Source organism: Haliotis rufescens, unplaced genomic scaffold (genome assembly GCF_023055435.1).
Source record: "Haliotis rufescens isolate VD_foot unplaced genomic scaffold, xgHalRufe1.0.p SCAF_4, whole genome shotgun sequence".
In the NCBI taxonomy this organism is placed as follows: Eukaryota; Metazoa; Mollusca; class Gastropoda; order Lepetellida; family Haliotidae; genus Haliotis; species Haliotis rufescens.
Window position 1 is genome coordinate 32256305 of NW_025964112.1, and position 15458 is coordinate 32271762.

The 15458-nt window shown below is 38.9% G+C and overlaps 1 protein-coding gene across 2 annotated transcripts in view; it reads left to right on the forward strand.

Moving 5' to 3' along the window:
* LOC124149523 (cardioacceleratory peptide receptor-like) overlaps positions 1-15181 on the forward strand; it is a 90986-nt gene extending 75805 nt beyond the window's left edge. For both annotated transcript variants that reach the window (XM_048382581.1, XM_046521172.2), the window contains exons 7-10: positions 659-821; positions 5530-5643; positions 6817-6997; positions 14896-15181. In XM_048382581.1, coding sequence (XP_048238538.1) covers positions 659-821; positions 5530-5643; positions 6817-6997; positions 14896-15130 — 693 coding nt within the window. In that variant the 3' untranslated portion in view covers positions 15131-15181. The remainder of the gene's footprint in view (positions 1-658; positions 822-5529; positions 5644-6816; positions 6998-14895) is intronic.
* The last annotated feature ends 277 nt before the right edge of the window (positions 15182-15458 follow it).

Consider the following 15458-nt stretch of genomic DNA (forward strand, 5'->3'; position numbering starts at 1 on the left):
CAGTAAGTTTATTTCCTAAACGTCGCATTCATTTTAATAAGGACGTTGTATATCCATATAACTATCTCCCTTGATCTCCAATAAAGTACAAACTTATCGCAGTTTGGTGTGATGAGTGGGTACCAGTGTACGAACTTGAGAACTTGTGCAACATGTAGGGACTATGTACCAAAGTGTATGAGTTGTGTCTTAGTTGGGTGTGTTGAGTTAGTTGTATATCTATTTGTGAACATGTAGCAATATGTGCCTAATACAATATTAGATATACTGACAATATCTTTCAAGTTGTAATGATCGACTTCTTCTTTAATAGCTTCCGCTTTAATCTGTTAAGGGCATCATTAGCTGTATAAATCATGATTTACGTATTCCAACTTCATTGCCCACCAAAAAGAGTTTTGATTCCCGAACAGAAACAAATGCAGATGATGAAAGTATTAGCTATGTACTGCCGATGTGAATCGTTCGGTGGACATAGATATTCCCGGGGCAATTTGGTATTTTGTTTAATTTAATGCTATACAAAACATAACATTCTAACTTTATTGATTGGCTATTTATGATTAACTCTAATGCGATGTGACAAAACAATGACAATGAATAGGTTCTGTTTAACCTGTCCCCAACAACATCCACATGGACCTGGGTTTCATTCTAGCTTTACTTAACCCTGATTGCCATCAGTCTGTTCGTCATCCCCGCCATCATCATCTGCATCTGCTACCTCGTCATCATCTTCACCATCTGGCGGAGCAGCATCCTGTTAAAGCCTCAAGACACGCCCGAGCAGAAGAGGGCGAGAAGGAAGTCCAAAGATGAAGGTAACAACCTAACAGTAACATCTCCCCTTCCTAGTCACAATATAGGTGCCATGACTGTGCATATTGGTAGTAAAGATCTCTCGTTGATGCTTGTTCAGTAGAACCAGCCTTTGTTAGATATGTTAGAGGATATCCGAAAATGAAAATAGATGCCATATATGATTGCGTTTATATATCACATAATATCTTTTCGTTATTCTACACGTTTCATAGTTTAAGATATTTTTCACTTTATCAGCCTAGCGTTTACATATTACCAGTTTATTATCCGTATGCACTTTACTTTATTAAGATTTATTGCTTGCTTTTAGTTATCAGTTTACTGTTTACACATTGCCAGTGTCCACTGTAAACGCCCTTGTCATCAGTCAATATGCCTGTTATTGATATGTAGTGCATTCGTTACTTTTTATCAAGTTTATATTTGTCACAATGAACAATATACTTGTTTATTTAAGAATTGACTTCACTTTGTGTGAGGTCATTGGCGTATAAACCTCCATAGAGTGAGGGCCAAACTGTCATTCTATGAACGTCGATTCTTATCATGTTTATATCACTATTTTGTTCCCCGAATGATATAGATCTATACACAATTTTTATTTTCCGCACGTGACTTCGTGTTTACATTGACAACAACCAGCTGATAGGAGAGCTGACATGAGCGTATGTATGCTCATGTATGTTTGTCTACGGTGACATCTTTTGTAGTTAACAACAAATATATTCAAATAATATCATAAGATCAGAAATGTTTGTTAAGAACTACCTCAGTAAGTCAGTCACAATGACAGCGCGTCGTAATACATTCAAATCAAGTACAAGATGTCAAAATGTCCGACATCATAAACGTGACGGGAGAGATTTCCGAAGTTGTTCATGAACCTTTAGCGATTACAAGTGTTAGTCATCATTGATGAATTGGCCCATCATTGAAAACGATTGTAAAGATGTTTTAATTAAGTACTAAGGTTAATTCATAGATTTCTGTAGACTGTCACTCTCAGCCTAGACACGGATCGAGTCTATATTACCATAGTTTGGATGTGCATTGCCTCCGTTTGTTCACATGGAGGGGTCTCAGCGAGGATATTCGTGAACTAAACTGTCTGACTTTTCTCAATGTATGCTAAAACGCTCAATATTAACTGGTATAAATAATCAGAAACAACGCTTGTGCATGTGTTTGTGCCAGGGATTTCCCAAGAATGTGGAAGTAGTCCGTCAGTGTTTACGTCATTTCAAGAATACAGTCTTGTGAAATATGTATGAACGTCAAAATGTGTCATTCATACGCTTATGAACGTCAATTTCGCTGTTATATGACCGTCCTCTCGTCCAATGGAAAAGCCGAATTTCGGTGTAAACTTCTTATTGAATGAATGCTAGTTCATGCACAAATGTACCACAATAGTCCTGCGTGGAGTTAACACGTACATGAAACGTTATTACAGAGATACGAGGGCTGGTCAAACCGTTCTAAGACTGACTTTCAACTATGGACCATAACAAAGTGAACTAGTCAATGTAATACATTGTTTGAATAGTTCATTGCACTTATATGTGGTCTGTTGAGGGCCGTTTGTATACTAGTGACAGTCGGTTGAACGTGATAGGGGCCCTGAACTGAAAGAACACCTTCGTGGAAAGCGCTAAGACGACAACGATGACATCAAAGCTGCCATAAATGGCTTTTTCAGGGTGGCATCAGAAAACTTCTTCTTGACTGGAATTGAAAAGCTTCACTATCGATATGAGAAGTGTATTGAAAAGCAGGGAGATTATGTTGAAAAATAAAATTAGAAACACTTTCACAAATGTTAGTTTTGTTTGTTGGGCTTAGAAATTTTTGACCAGCAGGTGCTCGTACTGGAGCTCGAGGACTCGATATGTATTTACGCATTAACCTAACACTGGTAGTGGCGAGGATCAGGTACATGGGCCCCGTCTCAACCTACTTACGTTTCCTTCTGGAAGATAGTAGGTTATTTCTCTATTTATCAAGGTAGCATAATTTTGTTTGAAATAAAAGCTTGTCCAGATATAATGGTCACTTGTTCATTTACTTTGACACTGTAAATGCATGTATGCTATGTTTGAAAGTTTACTTAAGACATTGTACATGCATGTGTGCTATGTTGGACAGTTCACTTAAGACATTGTACATGCATGTGTGCTATGTTGGATAGTTTACGTGGGACATTGTACATGCATGTGTGCTATGTTTGACAGTTTACTTAAGACATTGTACATGCATGCGTGCTATGTTGGACAGTTTACTTAAGACATTGTACATGCATGTGTGCTATGTTGGACAGTTTACTTAAGACATTGTACATGCATGTGTGCTATGTTGGACAGTTTACTTAAGACATGTACATGCATGTGTGCTATGTCGGACAGTTTACTTAAGACATTGTACATGCATGCGTGCTATGTTGGACAGTTTACTTAAGACATGTACATGCATGCGTGCTATGTTGGACAGTTTACTTAAGACATTGTACATGCATGTGTGCTATGTCGGACAGTTTACTTAAGACATTGTACATGCATGTGTGCTATGTTGGACAGTTTACTTGGGACATTGTACATGCATGTGTGCTATGTTGGACAGTTTACTTAAGACATTGTACATGCATGTGTGCTATGTCGGACAGTTTACTTAAGACATTGTACATGCATGTGTGCTATGTTGGACAGTTTACTTAAGACATTGTACATGCATGTGTGCTATGTCGGACAGTTTACTTAAGACATTGTACATGCATGTGTGCTATGTTGGACAGTTTACTTAGGACATTGTACATGCATGTGTGTTATGTTGGACAGTTTACTTAAGACATTGTACATGCATGTGTGCTATGTTGGACAGTTTACTTAAGACATTGTACATGCATGTGTGCTATGTCGGACAGTTTACTTAAGACATTGTACATGCATGTGTGCTATGTCGGACAGTTTACTTAAGACATTGTACATGCATGTGTGCTATGTCGGACAGTTAACTTAAGACATTGTACATGCATGTGTGCTATGTCGGACAGTTTACTTAAGACATTGTACATGCATGCGTGCTATGTTGGACAGTTTACTTAAGACATTGTACATGCATGTGTGCTATGTCGGACAGTTTACTTAAGACATTGTACATGCATGTGTCCTATGTTGGACAGTTTACATAAGACATGTACATGCATGTGTGCTATGTTGGACAGTTTACTTAAGACATTGTACATGCATGTGTGCTATGTTGGACAGTTTACTTAAGACACTGTACATGCATGTGTGCTATGTCGGACAGTTTACTTAAGACATTGTACATGCATGCGTGCTATGTTGGACAGTTTACTTAAGACATTGTACATGCATGCGTGCTATGTTGGACAGTTTACTTAAGACATTGTACATGCATGTGTGCTATGTTGGACAGTTTACTTGGGACATTGTACATGCATGTGTGTTATGTTGGACAGTTTACTTAAGACATTGTACATGCATGTGTGCTATGTTGGACAGTTTACTTAAGACATTGTACATGCATGTGTGCTATGTCGGACAGTTTACTTAAGACATGTACATGCATGTGTGCTATGTCGGACAGTTCACTTAAGACATTGTACATGCATGTGTGCTATGTTGGACAGTTTACTTAAGACATTGTACATGCATGTGTGCTGTGTTGGACACTTTACTTAAGACATTGTACATGCATGCGTGCTATGTTGGACAGTTTACTTAAGACATTGTACATGCATGTGTGCTATGTTGGACAGTTTACTTAAGACATTGTACATGCATGTGTGCTATGTTGGACAGTTTACTTAAGACATTGTACATGCATGTGTGCTTTGTCGGACAGTTTACTTAAGACATTGTACATGCATGTGTGCTATGTTGGACAGTTTACTTAAGACATTGTACATGCATGTGTGCTATGTTGGACAGTTTACTTAAGACATTGTACATGCATGTGTGCTATGTTGGACAGTTTACTTAAGACATTGTACATGCATGTGTGCTTTGTCGGACAGTTTACTTAAGACATTGTACATGCATGTGTGCTATGTTGGACAGTTTACTTAAGACATTGTACATGAATGTGTGCTATGTTGGATAGTTTACTTAAGACATTGTACATGAATGTGTGCTATGTTGGACAGTTTACTTAAGACATTGTACATGCATGTGTGCTATGTTGGACAGTTTACTTAAGACATTGTACATGCATGTGTGCTATGTTGGACAGTTTACTTAAGACATTGTACATGCATGTGTGCTATGTTGGACAGTTTACTTAAGACATGTACATGCATGCGTGCTATGTTGGACAGTTTACTTAAGACATGTACATGCATGTGTGCTATGTTGGACAGTTTACTTAAGACATTGTACATGCATGTTTGCTATGTTGGATAGTTTACGTGGGACACTGTACATGTGTGCTATGTTGGACAGTTTACTTAAGACATTGTACTTGCATGTTTGCTATGTTGGATAGTTTACGTGGGACACTGTACATGCGTGCTATGTTGGACAGTTTACTTAAGACATGTACATGCATGTGTTTTATGTTGGAAAGTTTACTTGGGACATTGTACATGCATGTTTGCTATGTTGGATAGTTTACGTGGGACACTGTACATGTGTGCTATGTTGGAAGAGTGTTAATTTGTACATGTGTATTTGTATTTGTCGTCTCTTTCAGAACTTTTAACCGGAAGCATGACTACTTCTCGGAGCGACAGTTGTACCAGTTCACGAGGAATCATTCCTCAAGCAAAAGTTCGAACTATTAAAATGACTTTCATAATAGTTTTAGGTGAGTTATACTTATGCAACAAGCTCAATAGGTTATTACACCATTTATTCCTTTGCGAGCGATAGTTCGTATTTCTGTCGAGGATTTCCCTTTTCATAGATATTCTATTTATTCCAGTTGTGACTTGAAACTACTACTTCCTAATGGTCAAAACTGTGACACGAACATTATGAGGTCACAAATGGCTCATTGAACTCTTTAAAAGTCGTTTTTCAATACGTGCAGCTTAAATATTCTTCCCTCTATCCATACTCATGCTAAACATGCTTATTTTAATATCCGACTACATTCGCCGACAACCGCCAGCGTTGAGAACTATGGTGAACATCTTGCCGAGGTACCTTTCAGGTAGCAGGCAGCAGAGGTCTACAGCCTGAATGACCTGACGTTGAATTCTTGTGACGTTGTGTAAAAATTTGATCTTTGTGGTTTCCAAGTATTAATAGATTTGTTAGTAATATTTGTTGATAGATTAGTAGTTACTACTCAGTGATATGTTATGAGTTGTTTTACTGTGTTTTGTCGACTGGTTCGTAAAGGGATTAAAGGTTTAATATGTCAAAATGTGCTTGAAATACTGCCGACATCACACTTAATCCTACTTGGGTTATAAATTACAAGACAAACCCGAACCCGAATAGGCAATCTGAAAGCGATATGTATATTATATATAGAATACTAAACTCGAGCCCGCTTTCGCTCGTCAGATACCAGATCTGTTCACGAGTTTCATAAAATTGGTATTACGCGGGAGCGAATTTACTATTATATGTATTACATGCCGTTTATAACTCTTTCAAAATTTCACTATCGAGTGTGAATAGGCAGACATCCACGCGATCCACATCATAATCCAGTCGAGTTTAACAGAATAATACACTTCAAACACGTCAAAAGGTGACACGTATGAATTTGATACCATACAACGGCCTACCTTTAGTATTCAGGGATCCGTTCCACAAAGCTGTCGTAGCGCCAAGGTTATAGTAACTTCCATACTTTAACATAGACTTACGACTCGATTAATTCGATTATATATCCTGTACTTCAGTAACATTCGGTCGTCTATATTCTTTCTAAATACCCTTAGTCGGGTAAATGCATTTTATACAATACATACTAACTATATTGTCAATATTTCATACATTATAATCCCCTCTCTGTATTTTTCAGTTTTTATCGTATGCTGGAGTCCATACTTTATATTCAACCTGTTTCAAGTATACGGCTATGTTCCCCACACACCGACCATGGGAAAGATATCCACATTTGTTCAAAGTCTGGCCCCTTTAAACTGTGCCGCTAACCCTGTTATATACGGCATCTTCAGTACACGGATCTGCAGATACTTAAGGTAAGTTGGCAGGTAAAGGGCGAATGAAGACTTAGAACGTTGTTTGATGTTGGCATTGTAGTTACTCATCCCCTACAGTGAGTTATAGTTATACAATATGCCCTGGCTTTCCTCAACCCAAAGAACATATAACCTTTGTAATGCCGTGCGATTGGTTTCCGCCAATGCAAATTCACAACAAAATCAGTGCATACAATATGTTAAACTGTTAGATCGACGAGATCGGCTTCCAAAACAATAACAATTTAAAGAAATAATTTCCTAAATTTTAGAAGACAGAATTCTGGACCAGGACCAGAATTTTGCACGAAAGAAATTCGTAAACCAAGATACAAAAAAGTAGATTGATCTTTTACCATATACTAATCGTCACATGGTCTGTTACGACTGTTAATGCTCTCTATAATACCAGCACACTCTTTATGGCGAGTGGGAGAACGGTTTGAGATATTCCATCTCATTTCATAGGCAAGGGCGGTTGTTATGTCAAATGACTTGCAAACCTGACAAATTTGTCTGCGTGTAATGGTAGAGGGATTTCCTGCAGATTCCCTGACCCGATGTCTTGTTAATTATTGTACAAAGAGTGCCGTTTATGTAATTAATAACAACGATTGATCTTCGGACGGACATTCCCTATTTGACACGACGAACGTCATTCCAGTATTGTCTAGACACTGTTTCCTTTCGACCTTTCGTGGGCTTCACAACCGACAAATAATGTAAAGTTTATATTTCACAATAGCATCTTACCGCTCATCATGAAGTTATATGCATGCCATCTTGGGACGCAAATAGTGAGACCACACACAAACGAACATCAGGAGAAACGGACATTATTAAATCTGAGATTCATCTGATTACTGAAAATATTATTTCCTTAATCTACCCGTTGTAAGTCCTCATGCATCAAATATGTTTAGAGTGCCAACATACAAATCTCCGATACACTAATTACTGTGACCACGACAAACCTTATGCTCTTTCTTCAACGACCGTCTTGTAAAAACTACTCTATAGAGAAGCCGCAGAGATTGTTATTGGTAACGAGATTGACATGAACCATCCCAGCTAAAGACCAGCCAAGATGCTTTTCGTGTTTTGTGGATTTAATGAGAATGTCCTACAGAAATAATTCTTGATCAATTTGACGGCACGGGCCATTTTCATGATGGCTCTTAAACCCCCGGTAAGTGTCTGGAACTAGGAGTAAGATCGTCTAATAATGTTTCTAGGACTTACCCCCTGGGGGCATCAGGCGGACGAGAGAGGAAAGCATAGACAATAAGACTATCTCTTCCCTGTGCTTAGACAATCACCAAATTAAGACCGGCTGACAGAGTAAGCGGGTTGGGGGGTTCGTTAAGGCGTTTTCATTTCGTCAACACAATAGCGTTTGTTCCAGTTTTTCCCGCCAGTGATCGTGGGATTTATGACAAGCAATTATTGAAAGCAAACTTGGACTGTCTGTGACAAAGGGATTGCGCCGTTCCGTGTCAGTGTTCTGTGATGTGTCCTCCTTCAAGTAACCCGTCTATATTGACATAATATTCGATGTATAGTTAAGGTGTCAGTACTGTCCTAATGTGATCCATGGAGACAGCTGCTGTGTGTCAACTGATTCTATAAATTATGTCTTGTCCAGTCCCGTCGCTTTTCACAGCAGTTAATGAACTAAGCGAACTATGGAGAACCCTGTAAGTGGCTCTTTGAGAAATACGTAGATTATGAAACATAAAAGTAGATTACATGTTTTCGTGGACATCTTCCTATGTAAGCAGTAAAGTACCACGCAAAGTATTGCTTACTGCATTCCTTTCCGAATAGTTGTATCTGACAAATGTTACTCTATCTGCAATATATATTTCTTATAAAACTTGAACTCTCTAGGAAGGTCATATGCAGATTACTTTGTACCTACCAGTCGAAAACCATATTCAGTGAAAACCTTACATTCAGAAGCTTAACAACCTAAAACTAATTCTTGTGCATCTGTCTGCGTCCTGTTTCTCTATCATATATGTCGTGCATGCTGTGGTACCAGTCGAGGGAATCTTCATCGTGTCCTTTTCCCTTTTAACTGCGCCCGGATAGTAGCTGTACTGTTTTACTGTACGAATCCCCACTTTCTAAATTCCTTAAATTCCTGAAGATGATCCTTACCTAATGCCGATAACTAATTCTCACTTATGACATGAGACTCAAGCGGGGTCTGGAATCAAATTATACTTTGTAAAAGAAAAGCTAATATGTAATCATCGGACAAAATGAAATAAAATACATTTTACCCGAACTAAAATCGTATCACTTCATGATAATGTTCAGATAGCTAGGTTTCATAAACTAATTTAGGTACAATCGATGCGTCGCAGGCTCTTTCCTCAGGGTCACGCCTTTAAAGTAATCACATCCATGCCCTAATAGGGCGGCTAATGGTTCTGCATTGAAGCATTTTGCTTCCCGATTAGGGTTCGGTTCGGAACTTAAAATGCATTCTGAAACGTCCCCCCCGATCGCTTCTGTGGCACTAGACCACTCAGTGCGCGACCGAAAGCATTGCTAGTTCTGACTCATTTCTGTAAACGATGATATTCCGTAATCCCGAGCGCTAAGAATAAACAAAGTTACCTGCTCCTCAGATATATCTGGACAGAAGACACAACGTTTACTGCTTCACTGACTGCATGCTGTCGTAAAAATTTGATTGTCTTTTTAGAATGATATTGTCATAAGCGTATACAATACATGAAAATATTCACAAATATGTAAAACACGAAATTCCGTTTTCTCAATTTCACAGGGGCTAAGCGCTGTCCTTGCCAAACCGCAAGTTGGTAGAAAACTGGTATGTGTCGAAAACTAGGTGCCTTTCAGCCTGAAAACGACATTATTAATTCATACTGGCAATATGACAATATTCAGAGCTACTTAACAAAATATACTCTGTACGAGTGGATGGTAGTTGGTGTAAACTGTCGAAGTTGTTGCTGTTCTATATAAGCTCACTGTGGCGGTAGTTGTAGCTTGACAACATCTCATTAATAACTTGTTTCTGCGTTCAAATTGACGACAAACCCAAAATGAGGCCATGATGAGGACATTTATCCTTCTTGGAATGACGGAAGTCATTTTTCATTTCTGAATAGTTCCTAATAATTACAGTGAATTCATTTGACAGGCAGTGGTAGGCCATATTAAGAGTTGTACGTCTTCAGACATGATTCACACATTAAATCATGTTTCGCTTTGAAGCTCGGGGACTGGTTTAAACGGCACACATAACTAATTGAGTGCCCAATTGGTACTAAAGACACACGAAAGACCTTGGTATAAGTAACATATGGAATACTGCCAAACACCAGTATAAGGCCAGTGTTTTAACCGAGGAAGAAATCTGGCTTATTAACTTTTGACTCGACACTTAAACCTGGAGACATGTCCATTCCTCTTTTGCTCTAGATTCCACAATTCCATAAAATGTCTGTACAAAGAGAGATCTATTGCTTGGTCCAACGCAAGTACTACCAAATCTCTGTTTCAACGATTAACCATCTGTAATACATTCAAGGAAGGGCGTATTTCCAACATTCACAGAACGGCATTTGCTTGAATGTTTTCAATTTCAGAAAAGAACTAAGTTCAATTAATTTAACCCATTTGATTTTTCAACTTTGTACACCCCCGTATCCCACATGACAAACTTAAGGGAAAACTTCATTCCTTGTCCAGGAGGCATCTGTTTCTAATCGTGGGGACAATAGTTACATCTTTAAATTCAGCGGTTCGGGACAAATTGTTCAAAATGAAAGCAAATGTCATCAGAAGTTTACTGAGAACACAATATGTGAAATGCCGGACTTCCTAATTGATATCACCAATGATGGCAGCTCCAGCCTTTGGTGTCTATATCGCACAACATTTGAGGTACAATCGAACTTGCTCTTTCTACGGATATTTCAAAGAGCGTCATGAAACTCTTGCTCAAAAGGTGTTTGATCAAGGATAGGACACGTGGATGACATTATGATATTTGACCCATCAATGATAAAATTGATGTCCAATGCAATTCCGTATTTCGACTTGTAACCTATGTTCCCGGTTTGTTTTTGTTAGATTTGGCTTTGCGACCTGTACCGCCGGCGGGGCATGATACGCTCACCTTTTCGCGAACACCTGTTATCATCACTATTTGATAATGATTCGTGAACACATGTTTTTAATATAGACAGACACGTACAATGGATGTTTATATGATTATAGAAATGTTGGCGTTTTTGTCGCTTTTATTCAACAAGAGAGTGAATTCGTTATTTCTTAACGCCACACAAATTTGCAGCAATTCAAGGTAGTTGAAATACTATGAGCTAATAAATGGACTAACGAAACGTCCTACAATGCCTTCATCAATGTCCCTGCTGTGTAATCTGTTCATTTTAATGTAACATTCTTATACTAATTATGACTACACAGACAGTATTATTCCTACAACCTTGCAATAGACAAATACATTTGTTCGTGCAGCCAACTACAATCAACTCGTACTTTTGTTTTGTGACATATCTCAGAATATATTCACCAGACACAAGTGATACATAGATACAAGTCCTAAAATAGCCTTAAACAGCTAAGATGACAAAAGTAAAGATAAATAAAGGGAAATAACATTTTTTACTGTCCAGTGAGAAAATGTAGTTGCTGCCTACCAACTTGCGGCTTGGCATGGGCAGCGCTTACCCTCTGTGCATTTGTGTCATTAGACAGACGTTTATTCCTCACAGCATCGTCATAAAATGAATGACCAAGACCAGAAGAAAACAATTTTATTTGCAAAGTCGAACGCAACTGTACAGGAATGTCATGGAGCTACAATGTGAAATTGAAGTGAATGAACAAGTTTGCATTTTATAAGAGGTATATAGTGTATACTCATTTGGGCGTTCGCAGGAACTACATATCATAATGAACACGTTCGTCTGAAAAAATGATATGTCCTCACGTGCATCCTATGGGTACATATGCAGTCGAGTTAATGGTATATGTCTGATCGACATTTAATTGTTTATGTGAAACGGTTCAACGTTATCTGTAATGTTTGTTACATTTTCGAAGCTCCATTGAGATCTTTGCATTTCAATATATATTTACGGATAATAATCAACTGTGCTTCATAGAAAGTGGTGTAAATATTATGTTATTGACAATAATAATATCATATTTGGGCAATTGACAAAACCTGGTAACAGGAGACAGAGAGACACGCAATATCAATATCGGGTGTGACCACGATTTGCGTTGACACAGGCGAGGCAGCGGCTTCTCCTTGATGACTCCAGATGATTAAAAATAGCCTGGGGGATGTTGTTCCAATTTTCAACCAAAGATTGAGCCAAATGAGCTGGCGTTAACCGTTGGTTCTGGTCATGTCGTAAGCGTCCCCCATCCCATTCCAGATGTCTTATGGGGTAGAAATCTTGAGAAGCAGCCGGTCATGGCAGTATAGCAATGTTAAAGTGTGTTAAAGCAATGTTAATGCGAAAGTCTGTGACAACACCTGCAACGTGTGAGCGGGAATTATCCTGCTGCAAATGGGCGTTTACACAAAGGGTAGAACTTTATCACGAACAATATCCCCTGGTAGCGTACGCCATTCAAATAACCATTAACAAGGATGAGTTGTGTTCTCCCGTGAGAAGTAATGCCAACCCATACCATCACATTTCCACCCCAAAACTGACGACGATGATTTACGAAAGCGTCGCTAAAACGTTCTCCTGGACGCCTGTTGACCCTTGCAGGACAATCAGAGCTGTCCCGATGAAGCCTTGTCTTCTGAACATCAGATGCTGTTGACCCCAGCAGGACAATCAGAGCTGTCCCGATGAAGCCTTGTCTTCTGAACATCAGATGCTGTTGACCCCAGCAGGACAATCAGAGCTGTCCCGATGAAGCCTTGTCGTCTGAACATCAGATGCTGTTTACACCCAGCCAGGCGTGCCTGACGATGACGTGGAAGCAAAATTGATGTATCGCTGGACGTCGGCGGCGGATGTTGTGTTCTCTCAAACGGTCCCTGCCCTTTCTTGGTCTCAACCAAGGAATTGTGCGAGCTGATTATATTGTGTGGTTATCTTACGGAGTTGGCGACCGGTCCGGGGCAAGTCATGAGTGGTGTCCTGTTGAGATAATGTCTCCAAAGATGGTATTCTATTTTTCGATGAACATTAATATCTCTGGCAACTTTGTTTGTGCCATCCCTGTGTGCAGCAGACCCAGGGCGCGAGACGTTGATTTTCAGCAAGCCGTGGTATTGGGTAAGCGTTACTTACGGTAAAGCAAAAGTCTTTTACGAGCACCTGTGTGCTGTTCATATGAAAAAAAAAACGTGTGTGAGTATCGTGTTCCCAATCAACACGAAAACATCAAAACTGTGCGTCGTCAGGGAACATGCGCGTGCAAATAGTGAATCGCGACCTTAAAGTCGAGGAGATATTAATATGAATATGTATTGAAAGCTGCATTATTTAATTAAAAATAAAATTATTTTTATTGAATTTAATATGAAGCACACTTACGGTTTTTTCCGTTAGTATATGATAAGAACAGGTTCCATTAAAAAAATCTAAATTTCTTAATGATTAAAATACCACTTTGTATTTTCTTTATTCGTCTGTGATCTGTTTGACTTTAGTCATTTCTCCACTATGAAGCCGATTTTTGAAACGACGCATCAAAGCACACGCAACTCAGTTTCACATATTCCATGCAAAACAGAAATGGTTCGTTCAAAAGCAACACCTGCATGAGGCTGTACAGGGCGAATTGTTCAGGCATGTTAACTTCATTGCCGAAAGTCTTTTCGAGAGACATCAAAATGTCAGTTCTGAAATCCCGCAAAGAACGACGTGTCCACAAAAGAAATGGAAGTAACTGTCAACTGTTTAGTGATTGATGAAATATGTAAATCTAACTGAAATGTTGAGGCTTCCATGGAGAAATTGATGTGCTTAGGTCATTAGAAGTTCATGAAGAATTATTGATTTTGGAATCCCATCTTGTTGAGAAAATCGTATCAGCAATGCAAAGTTCAGTTGCTCCAACAAATCACATGTGTACATTAGGTGAAGTTGTTGAGAAACACGTGTAACTCTTTGGGAACACGAGTAGCTGTTAGGTTACATGTGTTTTAATAGAAAAATAACAAGTGAAGCCGTTAGTTGGAAATGCAGGCATTTTGTGTCATTATAAGCGGTTTTCACATTGACTTTCAGTTTGTTTTGGTCCGTAGAGCATTAACCATCATTCAGTGAGGAAGTATGAACGTGGTTTTCGAAATCACAAATCTCGTTTTACTTTTCACCACTTCATTCGGTAGACATGTAACTGCCAGCTGCAATGAGGCAAGGCTTATAGCTCCTGAAGATGAGAGATTGTATGAATGTATTTTCAAAATGACTTATAACATGTTATAGTTCGATAACAACAAACAGACTAGGACTATAGCACCAGCTGTGGGTGGAGGATGCATAACTTCGGTAGATAGTGAAGAATGCATTTACCATTTAAGTATGGCTTCATTACGTGGTATTCTCGGGTACCAATGGTTGATTATAAATGAAGCTTATACACACAATCTACATAAATGTATACACGTGTTTACTATGAATGTTTACTTGAAGCAGTATGGGTCGAACATATCAAGTTGTCATAGAGTATGTCACATTGCCTCACACTTCGAGTCATATATCCCAACAATTTGACACGAACTATGTCTCCAGAAGCTACAGGATGTAAGATGTCATGTGAATTTAATGTCGTTTCTTTTTAAGGCCCTCCAGTGATGGATCTTCATCCTATGTCACTACGCATAGAGAGTATAAGTCTTTCTTTCTTCGTTTCAGAAGAGTCTACGTGTTCCGGACGTTGTCTGAACGATGGTGCCGGTGCTGCAATGACGACTCCCCGCGAGGAACGTCTGCGACAGAGTACACCAGCATGTCGGAAACAGACGATATCCGCTTGACCGCTGACCCTGGAACGTCGACACGTGTTGGCAGGGTGCCATATGTGCGGCAAAAATTGTCGGAAGCGGACCGAGAAATTCTTTCTTTACATGTTACGTCTCATAATATTTGATATAATCAAATACGAAAAATATTGCAGCAAAAATAATCTTTTAACTCGGAGGAAAAAAATAACAGCTGATGGCAAAAGGAAGAAGATCGAAACTACTAACTGTTTTCTCATCTGTGTTTTATGGCCGTTGGGGGCGGGGTGGGTGAAATGTACTTAGACATGTTGAAATACGTTATAATAATATATAAGTTGTTTATACAGTTGTACTATTGTTTGTATGTCAATATTATACTGTCAGTAATCGTGGTCAATGAGCAACCTCTGCCAGTGCAATGTCCATGTCTATGTAAGGCAGGACCAGGGTCTCTGTGTTACGACTGACACTGTG